This window comes from Notothenia rossii (genome assembly GCF_949606895.1).
Source record: "Notothenia rossii genome assembly, chromosome: 6".
Lineage (NCBI taxonomy): Eukaryota > Metazoa > Chordata > Actinopteri > Perciformes > Nototheniidae > Notothenia > Notothenia rossii.
The window spans coordinates 49412790-49429601 of record NC_136909.1 but is presented as its reverse complement, the minus strand read 5'-3'; the positions used below and the strand labels follow the sequence as shown (position 1 = coordinate 49429601).

The window sequence follows — 16812 nt, the reverse complement described above, 5'->3', positions numbered from 1 at the left end:
GGGACATCTTAAAGGGTCAGATAATAAAGACAGACATTGGCAGTGTAACGTTGTAACGTGTAAAGCCCTAACTCTGAGTAGTACATCAAAGTAACAATTCAACAATATTAACCACATAATCACCACTTGTCATAGGCTACTATCGGATATAAAGTTTAATTCAAAAATTTACCAAAAATGTACCCAATACCCATTCAAACATCCAAGTTGGATCATTATTTTAAAAAGCTTACTAATCTGAGGCCATGCATAGGAAATATCTCCAATAGTAAAAACTCATCCACCAGTGGTAAACAAATTTAAATGTATTAAATCGATGTGTGTGGTTGTGGAATACTGGACGTGACGTTGTGAGATTGCGTTGCCATGTAACAGCTTTGGTTCATGTTAATTTAAAAACTATTCAACTACAACCCTAGTTATATTTAAAACATTTTTAGAAGGCCTCGCAAAATACTTTAATGTAAATTAAAATGTGAAGGAATGTGTGTATAACAAAATACATCCGTCATAAACACAATACCGGAAACAGACAGAGGCAAGATCCTCAGCTGAATGGATGTTTTAGCCGCAAAGCATGTTGGGATATGGTGTTTATGCGATATGAAATCTGAAAACATGTTTTAAAAATAAAATAATACTTTATTCCGAGTGTGCTTGCTTTTCTCTTTGGAAGTCATCACATAAATGCATTGTAATACACGGTTTGGCTGCATTAAATATTAGACATCTGCCGTTGTTCTCTCTTTATAGAGCCCTGATGAGAAGACTTCTGGACAAACTGAAGAACTGCCGCCGAAACATACGTGACATGGATCATAAATATATCAGCAATTAAACAACATCTTCAATTTATTTTCACACAATGCGTCTCCATACAGTATCAACACTAATTCGGCTGACTTTTATATTTGATCCAATTGGTAGATAGGCTGTATTTACACCATAACGGTGCACAGCTGACAGACATGGACTTGTATTTCTTTAATTTTCTTTGAATATAAGAATGTAATTACTGAGTTGAGAGAATATTCAGGGATTTTGGGTGATGGGAGACACATCTATGGAATCAGAATTTCAATATCTTACCGTTAATAATACCTTTCTGTCTGCAAATCAGATATTAATGTGAAATATTATAGCAATATCTTATAAAATTATGTGAACACTTGAATAAAACTACACATATTCAGATGTTATACATACATACATACATGTCCTACACTAATAATACAAATTATGTTATTATGGCATCGTATGCTGTAGTTATTTCACAATAAATTTAATAGTAATATTATGTTTGATATTATGTTTTATTAACTAGACCACATTCTGATTAATGATGTGAAATATAAACAACCCTTAAATCAGACTTCAGTTACACCTGAGTAAAATTCAGGGAATGTGATTGTCAAGTGCCAACAATCAGCCGAGATATTTGATAGTTGGTGCTTGAAAAGACTAAACATTTATCTGCAGATCCATATAAAGTATATTCATTACTTGTTATTCTCTACTAATAGTGAATTAAAGACTGTATATAATGGATGTTTTGCACATCCCTTTCAGGATTTCGGTTTATTGACATACAGTATCATATACACAACTACATAAAAATCGTTATGCAATGAATGAAAAGCTTGGGTTGCAGGTTCCTCAACAATAAACTGTCACATTCTGCACATTCATTATACTATCTACCTACATCTTATAAGAGTAAAATACATATAATAGTGCCATATTAGTTTGTCTGTTTTGCACATCCTCCTATTAATATCTGTGTACATCCGGCACAAAACAGTTTTATTGTAGAGATCACTTACAGCATCTTCTTGATTTTTCAATAGTGTGCTTTAACCACTAGGTTTCATTTTCTATCTACAGTATCTAGCTGTGCACCATTATGGGGTAAATAAAGCCTATCTTCCAAATATATATCAAATATAAAATTCAGCCGAATTAGTATTTATACTGCGTGGAGACATATTTTGTGAAAATAAATGTAAGATGTTGTTTAATTGTTGATATATTTAGGATCCACGTCACGTATTCAGTTTCGGCGGCAGTTCTTCAGTTTGTCCAGAAGTCTTCTCGTCAGGGCTCTATAAAGAGAGAACAACGGCAGATGTGTAATATTTAATGGAGCCGAACCATGTATTACAATGCATTTAAGTGATTGTAATGGAAACCTCTGTAGCAATGGAGAGTGAGGACTCAGAGAAACATGAGGGGAGCAGGAACTTTGATGTCAAACACTGATGGTTTATTTAGGAGTATCGTCCGGAGAATTAACATCACAAGTCACAGCAGCCAGAGGTTCTGACTGCACGGGAGAGTTGCCACGTCAAATATGAAGAACTCAACCCCAGAGCCATGTATTTAGCTAGTTCAGAGAGAATAATCAACATTGTGAATAACAAGATAGAATCATAACACCCCTATCAGCTGACGCCAACAGGCAGGAACAGGGAGAAAGAACACTGAGAGCACAGCAGCCAAGGTTACAGGTGTGTGTGCTCAGTCAGGACAGTTTGAACTGATAAACTGGGTCAAAGTTATGGACCTTGGAAAATATTTCCCCAACAGTGATGACTTCCAAAGAGAAAAGCAAGCACACTCGGAATAAAGTATTATTTTATTTGCTTGGCACTTCTGGGTATTTCTCCACTGGTTCTCCATGTTCACAATACAGTGTAACTGTCACGTTTGAATGGACGAAATCGTGACATCTTCACGTTTCCCAGCATGGTAAATCGTCACATGTTCACGTCTTGCCCTGATACCGGATTGAATACAGCAGTGTTATGTAATCCTGACCCTCAGTGTATATTTTGGTGTATTTTGTAGTTAAAAAAGGTATAAAGCCCACATCTGAAGGCATAAAATGTTTTTATTAGGGCCGGGACTAGATTAAAAAAATTAATCTAATTAATTAGAGGTTTTGTAATTAATTAATCGAAATTAATCGCATTTTTAATCACATATAAATATTTGACCTGAGAACAGTGAGAAGATGTCAATAAAGTGTGCCGTCACACAGAGGTAATTTGAATTGCTTACCGGGGTCCAATGATCCCCAGTCAGGGCAACACATTCGGCTTTCTCCAATAAATTCTCTTTATCTTCCTTTTCATTGTCATAAAGCTGCTGGATTCTTTTTGTCACTGTCTTTCTGCATGACAGCTCATATGTTGTGCCAGACGATGCAATCTGTAGTACCTTTTGCAGCCCCTTATCTTCTACCACTCCAAGTGGTCTACAGTCGAGTGCAATCCAGTGAGCTGGTTATTTTTTCAGACGTGGACTTAGTTATCCTGGCCCTGAAACCAGTCATCTGATTGAGTGTGGGTTGGGTGTGGGTCATACTTGTCAACCCTCCCGATTTTCGCGGGAGACTCCCGATTTCATTGCCCTCTCCCGGTTTCCTCCCGGGGTCGTATTTCTCCCGCATTTCTCCCGATTTCTGACAAAATCAGATTTACACACGACTGTTTCCACCCGGACTTTAATACAGTTACACCATTGTTTGGTTTCCATGGTAACACGTCTCTTTAGTAGCGCGCGCAACTCAAAGTCTGAGAGGGTGAGGCAGATATTCACAGAAAACAGAACAAGAATCGACAACTACTCTACTCTCTGCTCACTCCTTTCCTGTAAAATGCAGGTCCAGTCCACACATGCTCCATCAAGGACGGTGCTACAGGCCACAAGGCAGTGCACTTACAACTACAATAAGCATGTTAATGTTAATCTAACAGCTCCGGCGATCCACTAGCACCCCTCCCCCCCCAATTTTGCATTTTGAAATGCTCCTGATTTCTGAGGGCAAGTATGGTGTGGGTCCTTGTACTCGGAGTCGGGCTAACGTCCACGCTAGCTTCCACGCTAGCTGCTATCTGTTTTGCATTGAGGTGATACTTGAGGCTTGATGTGCTGCGGTGATATGCAAATTCCTTTTTGCATAATTTGCATACAACCGTGCTCTTATCGACGCTTCCATCCGTCCGTTTTTTAAAACAAAATTTCCCATCCACGGGGCCAACCAAAGCGGTCTCATCAGCTTCTTCGTTCATGTTTGACTATTGTTCACTGTGGTTTGTTGTTGTCTGAAGTCATGAACGTTAGTTGGTGCTCCAGTATAATCGGTACGCCTGAAACTCATCAAGTGAGAAAAGTTCCGCAGGGCAAAAATAAGTGCGATTAAAATGCATACATTTTTTTAACGCGTTAATGTTTGTGTAATGAATTAATCTTAATTAACACGTTAAAGTCCCGGCCCTAGTTGTTATACCTTAAAGATCTCCTACCATCAAACAATCAATTATTCAAAAAACTTGAGGCTGGAGTCCCAAATGGTCTCAAGTAGTATTATTCATCCCGCTTCCATCACATTAGTATGCATAGAAAGTGACAGGTGCTGTGACAGGTCACACCTCTCCCTACTTATGCTAATGAGCTAAGTCCCGCCTCCCCTTTGTTCGAGGTGTGAGATCTCAAGTAGGTGTGATATCCCAAGTAGGTGTGAGATCCGTCGATAGGAGGGGGGTGATGTGTATTCACAGGTGTGAAAAGCCCCCACTGTTGCGCCTTATGGTGTATCATAAAAAATGTTTCAATCACATTAGTATGCATAAAAAGTGACAGGTGGGCCGGCCCCCAAGTCTATGAAAACAAAATGCTGCTTCCATCACATTAGTATGCATAAAAGTGACAGAAGGGCCCGCCCCAATTATGTGATGTCAGAAGACCAAAGGGGTGGAGTGAGATAAAAAAAAAAGAACCCTGTGCAGATAAAAAGCCAGTCATTTCCAATCATCAAGTCATCTTTCCAAAAAGAAAAATGGCCAAGAGACGCCTCGATATGGGTTTAATCAGCGAGACGCCTGTGACAACTTACCGCCATCCGTCCGGAGCGCCAATCAAGAAACGGATGCAGTATCTGTGCCGGGTTCAAACACCTCCGGTCGAAGATATTGAAGAGAAATGGCTTCTGGAAAATGAACATGTTTGGGGATACGTATTCAACTATATGGCGAATGAACTGCATTTCTACAATCTGAAGAATGGAGAAACGTATGGACCTCAACAGATTGGGCTGTGTTAACTCTGGTGTCTTCCAGAGATCTCCACGCAACCATTCTATCGGAAGAAGTAGTGCATCAAGAAAATACTGTGGAACCAGCGGTGTACAAGATATGTGCAACAAAAAGCAAAGAAACGCAAACAAAAAGCGAGATCAAAGAAGAGTTTTCACCGTTACCCCTCAATATGGAGGAAGAAGAAGGAAATATCCCCCCGCCTCCAGAAGTGAAAAGAGTCCTGACAAGCACCGTCTGGGAAACTAAAAGCGGACCATCTGGGCGATGGTATTACCGCGCAAGCCGTTTGCTGACGCAGGGGGGAGGGGTTCTCTCTAAAACACAGTCTCCTGCCATCTCTCTCTGTTTCTGCTGATGTGTAAAATATACAAAATAACGTTTTATATACTTACTCTCTTGTTAAAAGGTGATGAAGTTTGTAGCGTAAGCCAGCCATCAGTGTTCTAGTTTTAAGGATCGAAGGATCCAATGTATTTTTAAATGGAGCAGAAATAGAACTAGTCTCCCAGTGCAAGTATCTTGAACAGAGAGTGTCATATTGGACTCGCACTTGACTTTTTAAGAAACATATCCAGAAAGTATCCAATACCATTAAATTCAACTTGCAACATTTTAAACAAATTAGACCTTTTTCTTAACTGTCAATGCTGCAAAGTCATACCTCCACTGTATGATTCTATCCCACATTGAATACTGTTTTACAAACTGGTCGTTTGCTTGTGCCACACACCTGAAACCCATAGAACAGCTGTTCAAGAGAGTTATCCAGGTGTTTGACAGAAAGCCACAGTCATACCACCACTGTACCATCCTTGAAAATCACAATTTCTTGAATTTTTGACATTTGTATGTCTTTTAAAAGTATGTGTTTTTAAAAAAATATATATTTACATGGGCTGGCCCCCCTCCCCTTGGAGGGAATTCATCCACAGAAAACACACTGGACGCAGCACTAGGTCAGAAACCAGAGGAGACTGTGAAGTCCACCACAGACGGACCACCTTTGGACAAAATGTCCTCTCCATTAAAGGCAGCTCATTGTGGAATAGCCCCCCAACTGAGATACGGGATTGTCCCACTCTCAATAGTTTTAAAGGTCAACTTAAAGAATGGTAGAGCAACAAACAGACGTGTAATCACCGCTAAATAAATGCACTTTAACACAGGGGTATCTCCTCTTGCACTTTACAGATGTAGCACCTCATTTCGGACAGTTTGAAACGCTAGGGCCGTGATTGGTACGTGATCTGCCCTCGCTCAAGGGAAAACCTCCAGCTTGACTTGAGACCGGCCCCGTGATAGATAAATGTAATTATAATGAAGCAAGCTGCAATGGATCATTGATCCACCAGGAGGTGCAGTGGGGTTCCACAATGGAGCTCATGTGAAATAAAGTCAGATACAGTACGCTGGATGTACAGCGGAACTTTGTTAAGATCCATATGTCACGGATATCATACTCTGTGCTAAATAAGAGACATGTAATCATTTACAAAACATCAACATGTTATTATTTAACAAAATAATGTTGTTTAATCGAAAAAAACGAACGGGAGGAAATGCAGCCCGGCTCTCGATTTTTAATCCTAATTTAATCATCATCTTCACCACGATCATTTATGTTTATGTTCGCCGAATTTACATGAAATCACTGACACATATGAATATACTGTATTCAACTTCATTAAAACGTTATTAACGTGCCTAAACTCAGTAATTTACTAAAAATATTTATATTTTAATGGAGCCTCGTCGGCAGATCAGGATCCCAACGCGCAGCGGAGGGATCTTGAGCATGAAGGGTGTTATTTTCCCCATAAGGAACAAGTCGCTGCAAATTATCCCGCTTATTACATGGCCACATTCTCAACAAAGTAACGACATGACTCCCAATATTAATTGAAATGCTTTTATTGATTTAGAAAATGTTTTTATTGATTTAAAAAATAGTTGTAGGTACTGATTTAAATTGACATGCATCCGCTAAGAAAAATAGTCCGTTGTTACCATTTTTTAAACAGTCTGAATGAAACGGCAGCTCTCAGCTGTGTATTTACACAATTCAATTCAATTCAAAACCTTTATTTATTCAGGTGAAAACCCATTGAGATCATTGACCTCTTTTTCAATGGTGACCTGCTGCAAGTAGGTTCCAACATGAATACAAACATGACAGAAAAACAAAGAGGACATCATATGGCATATTTACATTGACTACAGTTTGTATAGCTAGTAGCATTTACAGATACCAACAGTTTCCGATTGGATAGCATCTATCCTTGCTTTAAAAACATGTAATGGAACCAAACCGCTCAACTTCCATTCCTTTTGCAGACTGTTCCAAGTTAGCGGAGCTGCGCATCTAAAAGCTGTATTCCCTAAGACAGTCCTAGCAGTTGGCATTTAATACAACCACAGTATTCGATCTCAAGCAGTAGCCATTTACAATACGCCGTGAGATCAGGGAGCAGATGTAGGATGGAAGTTTCCCTAACATTGCTTTGTGAATAATAAGATACCAGTGATTGAGCCGCCGTACAGTTAGTGAAAGCAAACCTGCCCTTGCATACAGGGTACAATGATGGGTTAATGCTTTACAGTTTGTCACAAATCTCAGTGCACTGTGATAGGCGGCTTCTAACTTGATCAGGTAATTGGCCGGTGCATTCATATAAAACAGATCACCATAGTACAGGTAAAAAGGTCACAGTGACTAGCCTTTTCCTGGCCTCAAGTGAGAAACAGGACTTGTTTCTGTAAAAGAAAACCTAGCCTAACCCTCAGTTTTTTTAGCAGGTTATTGACATGCAGTTTAAAAGAGAGACAGTCATCAAGCCAGATACCAAGGTATTTGTAACAGGTAACCACTTCAAGTTTTATTCCTTGCGTAGTTACAATATCTAAAACAGGCTCTGGTGTCTTTTTAGCTTTTGAAAAGAGCATTACCTTGGTTGTATCCACATTTCAAATAAGCTTTGGTTCAGAGAACTGAGTCTGAACAGTGTTGAAAACAGCCTGTAATTTAACAACCGCCTCCTTAATGGAGGTACCTGCACAATACATCACGGTATCATCCTCATACAAATCTAAAGTAGCTTCATCCACATTTTCACCTAACCTGTTGATATATATGGAGAATAAAAGTGGACCTAAAACAGAACCTTGTGGTACACCATTAGAAATGTTTAACCACTCAGAAGACAGCCCATCAAAGTGAACACATTGGGACCTTTCAGAGAGGTAGTTCACAAACCACACCCCTGCATGGCTGGATATGCCAATACTGAGTAGCCTCTGCTTTAAGATCGATGATCAACGATGTCAAACGCTTTGGAAAGGTCAATAAACAGAGCTGCATAACTCTGCTTATTATCTAAAATACTATTAATGTCATTCACCACTTTCATTGTCGCAGTGATGGTGCTATGTTTCTTTCTGAAGCCTGACTGATGTTTGGACAGGATATCATTTTTACATAAAAACTCCTTTACTTGCTCACTCACTCGTTCGAGCACTTTAGCCAGAACTGACAATTTAGAGATTGGCCTATAGTTATTTAAAATAGTTGCCTCCCCTCCTTTCAGTAAAGGCAAGACATAACTAATGGCCCATCAACCACAGCTCTCTCCCCCCATCCCCCCCTGATCTTTCTTCTCCAGCAGCTAAATCAACTGTAGGTTACTCTGAGTGACAAGCTTACAGTTAGTGACGTAACAACACTATAAAAGCTGGTGTGTTGAAAGCAATACGGGAGGTAAAAACAACTAGAATAATTGTGATTTATTTATTGTGGCTTTTATGTTTTAGGTATAAAATGTTATATAATTCAGGCTTATAATTATTAGGTTTTGTGCGCTGTGATGATTCGGCTGTTCCTTTAGTAATGAATATTAAATGTTGTGAGGAAATCTTTCCACCAATAATTCCAATAAGTAATCCAAAATGTATTCACTTCAGGTTTACGAAAGTAACTGTAATCAGATTAGTCGTTTTTCAAATGTAACGCGAGCTGAATACAGTTAGCCTACTTGATTTTAATATTCTGATTTATGTATTCCGTTACAACCCAACCCTGATTAGGACACATACTGGGGATTTCAGAATGGTACTGGATTTTGATTTATTGTATTGGCTTCATATCGCAATAGCCTATATTCCAGAAGTCTGAAATGCAAAAAATGTCCCACATTAGGGCAATTCACCATACAGTAGCCTACAGAAGAAATAAAAAGAGGAAACAATTGTATATGTCTACCATTTATTTTTACGAGTGTAATATTGTTAAGATATGTCACAGATAGGATCATACATTTACATAACATCTCCATGTTTTTATTTAACAAAATATTATATCGTAAAAAATCTGAATCTTATAATATATACAAACGCATAGGCTATCTGCGGCCTATCTATGCCTATCTGCGGCGGAAACCAGGGCGAGGTGTTTCTGGATCCGTTTTCCGTGGGCTCCTCAGTCTCTCGTTTACCCGGTTCCTAATTGTATGCCACTGGTCCGTGGTCAGGCCTGGGAACCGACGGGAGACACTGGACTCAAGTGTCTGCCTTACATTGAGGGGAAGGGGCATTTTCCCTTTGCTCCCGCTCCAGTTAGTTATTCTGACCATGTTCTCATATGTTTCAAATGGCAACATGGCCATGAACATATCCCCCGCAAATTTCTCAGGGCGACGCTGTCCCTTTTGGAAGCAGTCCTCGAAGAACATGTCCTCGCGATCCGAGGAAACTGCCCTGGTGATGGTGGGCGCATCAGGTGGGCGCGCATCAGATGTGGGCGCATCAGGTGTGGGCGCATCAGGTGTGGCCGACGGTCGTGTTGTTGCTGCGGACCCCGGAGTGACTGCTGGATTGGCCGCTGGCACTGTCCGTATGGGAGCGGCCGGAATTGGCACATCTGGCTGCATAGGCTGTGGGTCTGCGTCTTCCACATCGAACCCAAACAGTCGCCTGGGTTGGTAGGCGCTCGTGTTCAGCTGCTGCAGTTCCAACCTCATGGCAGCCCGCTCTGACTCTGCAGTCTTCTGTGCCAACGTAATGGCAGCCCGCTCCGACTCTGCAGTCTTCTGTGCCAACGTAATGGCAGCCCGCTCCGACTCTGGAGTCTGCTGCATAATCCTCATGGCATCCCGCTCTTGAATCAGGTCGGACACTTGTGCCTCCGTGGCGGTCAACCGGATTTTAAGTGCATGAATTTCTGCGTCACCCAATCTAGCCGTGCACGAAGCAGACGCCGGGAGCAGAGCAAGTGTGATGGCCTGATAGGAAACAGAAAAAACAATATGAATACCAGTGGTCACATGGAAATAAACAATATATTGTATAGCAGAGAAATGGTGTAAGTATTAATGATTGACAATGAGGGCCAATAGTAGGCCCTACGTACCGCTTTCTTTTTAACAAGTCTGACTTTGCTTGTTTTTTTTGGCGCAGGAGACGGCTTCACTTTTTTTGCAGCCACCAGCGGGGCGGACTATAGGAATTAGGAATAAAGAATATAACACAATTAGACATAAGCACAAGTGAAATTAACAAATAATCACACATACAGTAGGTCTAAAGGGCAGAGTATAGGTTAGGCCTATTTACAATCTGTCAGCTCACCTGTGCAAGACGTTTTCTCCGGGTCTGGTAAAAATTGCTGGAATCCATTCTGCAAAAAAAGAGGTTGTGCGTTCTTCCTTGATTCACAAAAAAGACGTTGTGCCAAAAGCAAGTTATGCACTCTATTTATCTGTGAATCATACATGGTGTTCGTGCACCTGGATTGCTATTGGTGCGTCTATAGACGCACCAATAGGATAGCTGTATACAGCCGCACCTACTTTTGTCGGCTACTAATTTGCGTAATTACATATTACTATTACAGCAAGGATGACACGCATCAACCGAGAGAGGTCCCAGGATATTTGTGTCATGCGGGCAAATGGAAAATCAACAAGAGAAATCCAAGAACTTTTTGCAAGCCTTGGCATTGAAGTTTCACAAAGCACTCTGCGAAACCACTTTCAGGAGAAACCACCCCGCCGCTCAGGTCCAAGAAAACTCCAACAGTAAGTAGCCTACCTTATTTAATAGTATAGCACGTATCGTAAACAGCTGATACTGTATGTGACAGTTCTGCATTTCCCTGATGGCTTTTGTCTTTTTCTTTTATAGCAATATCGTGACTGCGATCGAGAATGCGACAAAAGCTGACGACGAGCTCACGGCTCATGGTGTAAAGCGGAAAATTCAGGCGGACTTTGGGGTTTCGCTAGGACTGAGCAGCATACGCAAGGCCAGGAGAAAACTTGGCTGGAAATATGGCAGGACCCGTTTCACTCCAATGATCAGAGATCACAACAAAGAAGCAAGGCTGAGACAAGCCCTCCAGTGGATCGAGTCTCGGGAAACGTGGCATGATGTGCTTTTTACGGATGAATCCACAATAGCTCTGGAACACTTTGCCAAGTTCAGTTTCAACAAGAAGGACCATTCTGTTGCAAAGCCTCAACCAAAACATCCAATAAAGTTGCGTGTCTGGGGATTGATTTCGCGCCACGGTCCAGGCCCTTTGGTTATCATTGAAGGAATCATGGACAGAATCTACTTTGAAAACAGTATCATCAAGGAAGCTGCAGGTCCATACATCAGGGAACATTTTGGGTCAGATCACCGCTTCTTCCAAGACAATGACCCGAAACACAGCGCGGCTGCAGCTGGAATTGCGGCGGAGGGAATAAACTGGGTTAAAACTCCACCCGAATCTCCGGATTTGAATCCCATCGAGTTGGTCTGGCACTTGATGAAAGACTACATTCGGAAGGAGGCTAAACCAGGCTCGAAGCAGGAGCTGATGCAAGCGATAGAGGATTTTTGGAAGACAAGACTGACCCAAGACACCTGTAGTCGACTGATTACAGGCCTCAATAAAGTTCTGCCATTGGTTGTGCAAAATAAAGGTGGACATAATGGAAAGTGAAATTGTCATTGTTCAATAAAAATACAAAATAATGTATCTGTGTACGTGTTTTACTGTACTTATCTGCATGCACTTATCAAGCATTTAATTAAAGAATGGTGATATACACAGTGATAGATGTTAAGAACTAACGTTAATAATAATAAATAGTCTAGTATTTATCCATATTCATAATAATATTTATATCTTCAACTTTTACTTAAAAAGGGCTTCTACTGTACCTAATTACCTTAACACTAGAACCGCCAGAGGTTTTTGTATAGGCCTATCTAAACCCGTCAAATCCCGCTATTAGAATGCAATGTGTAACAACATAGGGTGCTACATAACACACTTTCAGCAAAAGTCACGGACTGGGAGACTTTAATATTTTATTGAAACAAAGTTACATTGGACACACAAAACACACATCACACAAATTGACACGATTGGCGGTTCTAGTTTTAAATAAACTCACTAATTAATGAAACCAGTTCAATACGCATTATTCTTATTCTTATCATTCTTTATGAGCGCAGAAATAGTCTTAAAATCAGATCTGTTTTTTAAATGAAATCTGACGCCAGGCAGTTAGCTCCTTTTCACCTATGATAAATGCACCACACCTAATCGCTGGCCATTCAGCCACAGAGCTCCCTCTATACAAATCAAACTGTAGACGGTGTGAAAGCACCTATTGTTTTAATTAATGGTCGGAATGTGACCTGTGAGCCTTCTGAATTACCGTGGGAGAGCACATTCTAAACTAAAATGTTCAATCAATAAAGTAACATCTTATCTTATCTTAATAATATCTTCATATTAATAATAATAATAAATCATACAGTATGTGTCCGAAAGGGAGAAGGAGGAAGCAAACACAAAAATATACAAAAAATATACTGCATATTAAAGCAAACGATTGTAAAGGTAAAAGTATGAGCATAACAAATAAAGAAGTGTAATGTAAACCTTTACATTATTATTATGATTATTTAATATATAAAGACTATATATTATTGAATTACAAGATTTACAAGATTAGATATACTTTAGTTGATCTAAAATATTGATGTGTTCAAATGCTCTTCAAAACACACCTGAAAGTCCATGAAACTTGTCTTTCTGTATTTGTGAATGAAGCGCCATCTCATGGTTAAAACCTGAAATTGAAAATCTGGCAACGCCCTCTTGGAAAATAGTGGGAGGGCTTAACATTCCTCTATACTGGTCTTTGGCTGGTGGTAGGCAGGAAGCTGTAAACTGGAGTCTGAAATTCAGTGCTCCATCTGTATGTAGCGCTTTTATCTTATCTTGCACTTTATATATCATAGCTGCTACATTGTACTGCCATGTGATAAATGCTTGTATGCTGCTCATGCTCTTTCTGCATATCATGTATTTTATTTTTGCTGTATATATATATATATAAATGTCATGTTCTTATATGCTGTATGTGACAGGGCTACAGATGGAAATTAGCTCAAAGCTAAAATCCGGCTCATTTACACTTGTAAGCATTATTTTTGTTTTAAAGTGTTTATCAATGTGCACTACGGTAGCCCTGAAGAAAATTAAACATTAAAATATGTTATCGATGTCCCCATTCCCAGTTTGTTTTGGGAATAATTGCGATGTTTACTATGTTTTGGTAGCTCTTAACAAAACAGAATTTTTGTAAAAGACTGCGACTCTAAAAGGCAAGTTTTGTGATTTTAACACTGTTTCGATGAAACAATACATTATACAATATTACGACTTTTTGCCATATTTTTAACACAATATACTTGTACCTTTTTTTTTGTTGTGGTTGTAGGGCTTCAAGATATTTTGCATTTCATGCATAAACACGGTGTCATCTTTTCCTTGAAACTGACGTGCTGCCCGTTTTACAAAACAAGTTATTTTTCTGCTTCTTCATCCTCTGAATTTTCCTCCCCCGTCCCTCTTCCTTCAGCCAGCACAACAAGAATCAAGGTGGATCTGTGAAATGAAACACCTCTTCCCAAAGCGTGACTTCCCTATTGAGAGCATGCGTCTAGGGCAGTAGGGTCTAAACCAATTGGCCAGATATACTAACATGCAGAACGTACGGTATGTTTGAAGACTAACCATTTATCCAGTTCAAGCTGTCTTTAAGATGTGACATTGCGCTCTGACTATTTCCCGTAAAATGGTGACAAACTATTACGTATTCCTAAATTTGACCTCTTGCTGCTTGGTTGAAAATGATAGTTGAAAAATAACTTTTTAAAAAAAAGACTCAAACAGCGAGGGACATTATACTGGTGAAAAAAACTCTCAATTCTACAGATGACTCCCCCTCCACTCAACGCAATAAGTCCCTCCCTCCACTCAGCAAAGCATCTAAAACTAAGGACCCCACTAAGACGACAGTTTGAAAACTAGCTATGGATCTGAGAAAAACCAAGTCTCCCCCCCCCCCGTGAGTTGCAGCCAGGAACAAACTCCTGGACTACCATCATCACCACCATTCTGGACACCCGAATCTTGCAGTAATACTTCTGCTTATTTTGCACCTTGGGCCAAGACGTCTCTGTTTATGGTCACAGTGAAATCAGTGTTGGTTGATATTGTGGAGGGGGTGATACATCGGTACAGAGAAGAAATATGCAACGGATGCCGAGTCAGTCACCCCGGCCAGAGGCAACACGATTGTCTGAATGACATGCCCGATTTTTTCTTCAGAAACAATTACAACGCGTTAATGAAAAGACTCTGGCTCACCGACTTCATTACTGAGATCGACCAGACTCTTATTGATAAAGACATTTTCACGGATGATTGGAGGATCCAAGGCGCTTCGGAGGCTTTTCTGCACAATCTCAAAAATTGTAGATGCCTCAAGGATAGACTTGAAAAGATCCATGCCGAGTTGGATGGAGAAGAAGAAGACTAATAACCTGCGGTTGGTTGAAGCCAGGGATTTTTTCTTTTTCGATACATTGACTTTTTCTTTGAAGTAAAATAAAAATGGGGAACTACTATGCAAAACGCTCGGTATATATTGATCAGAATGTAGTCAATACCCTTTTAATAAGTGTGGTGATGAGGACGATTGAAAACAGAGTGAATAGTGATTCGTGTAAACAGAATGGCTGAAGTTTGTAAACTTTTAGAGTCGCAGTCTTTTACAAAAATTCAGTTTTGTTAAGAGCTACCAAAACATAGTAAACATCGCAATTATTCCCAAAACAAACTGGGAATGGGGACATCGATAACATATTTTAATGTTTAATTTTCTTCAGGGCTACCGTAGTGCACATTGATGAACACTTTAAAACAAAAATAATGCTTACATTTACGTAAATGAGCCGGATTTTAGCTTTGAGTTAATTTCCATCTGTATCCCCGTCACATACAGCATATAAGAATATGACATTTAAATATATATATATACAGCAAAAATAAAATACATGATATGCAGAAAGAGCATGAGCAGCATATTCAAGGATGGTACAGTGGTGGTATGACTGTGGCTTTCTGTCAAACACCTGGATAGCTCTCTTGAACAGCTGTTCTATGGGTTTCAGGTGTGTGGCACAAGCATACGACCAGTTTGTAAAACAGTATTCAATGTGGGATAGAATCATACAGTGGAGGTATGACTTTGCAGCATTGACAGTTAAGAAAAAGGTCTAATTTGTTTAAAATGTTGCAAGTTGAATTTAATGGTATTGGATACTTTCTGGATATGTTTCTTAAAAAGTCAAGTGCGAGTCCAATATGACACTCTCTGTTCAAGATACTTGCACTGGGAGACTAGTTCTATTTCTGCTCCATTTAAAAATACATTGGATCCTTCGATCCTTAAAACTAGAACACTGATGGCTGGCTTACGCTACAAACTTCATCACCTTTTAACAAGAGAGTAAGTATATAAAACGTTATTTTGTATATTTTACACATCAGCAGAAACAGAGAGAGATGGCAGGACACTGTGTTTTAGAGAGAACCCCTCCCCCCTGCGTCAGCAAACGGCTTGCACGGTAATACCATCGCCCAGATGGTCCGCTTTTAGTTTCCCAGACGGTGCTTGTCAGGACTCTTTTCACTTCTGGAGGCGGGGGGATATTTCCTTCTTCTTCCTCCATATTGAGGGGTAACGGTGAAAACTCTTCTTTGATCTCGCTTTTTGTTTGCGTTGCTTTGCTTTTTGTTGCACATATCTTGTACACCGCTGGTTCCACAGTATTTTCTTGATGCACTACTTCTTCCGATACAATGGTTGCGTGAAGATCTCTGGAAGACACCAGAGTTAACACAGCCCAATCGGTTGAGGTCAACGTTGCTTTAACAATGTGGGGTCCATACGTTTCTCCATTCTTCAGATTGTAGAAATGCAGTTCATTCGCCATATAGTTGAATACGTATCCCCAAACATGTTCATTTTCCAGAAGCCATTTCTCTTCAAGTTCTTCGACCGGAGGTGTTTGAACCCGGCACAGATACTACATCCGTTTCTTGATTGGCGCTCCGGACGGATGGCGGTAAGTTGTCACAGGCATCTCGCTGATTAAGCCCATATCGAGGCGTCTTTTGGCCATTTTTTCTTTTTGGAAAGATGACTTGATGATTGGAAATGACTGGCTTTTTATCTGCACGGGGTTCTTTTTTTTTTATCTCACTCCACCCCTTCGGTCTTCTGACATCACATAATTGGGGCGGGCCCTTCTGTCACTTTTATGCATACTAATGTGATGGAAGCGGCATTTTGTTTTCATAGACTTGGGG

The 16812-nt window shown here is 40.1% G+C and overlaps 1 protein-coding gene across 1 annotated transcript; it reads right to left on the bottom strand.

Moving 5' to 3' along the window:
• Window positions 1-9397: 9397 nt before the first annotated feature.
• LOC307044094 (uncharacterized protein) lies at window positions 9398-10790 on the bottom strand. Its single transcript, XM_079689134.1, has 3 exons — window positions 10719-10790; window positions 10501-10587; window positions 9398-10372 (listed from the first exon to the last, which is right to left on the bottom strand). The coding sequence occupies exons 1-3, from the start codon at window positions 10764-10766 to the stop codon at window positions 9515-9517; spliced, it is 993 nt and encodes a 330-aa protein (XP_079545260.1). The 5' UTR covers window positions 10767-10790; the 3' UTR covers window positions 9398-9514.
• Between the last annotated feature and the right edge of the window lie 6022 nt (window positions 10791-16812).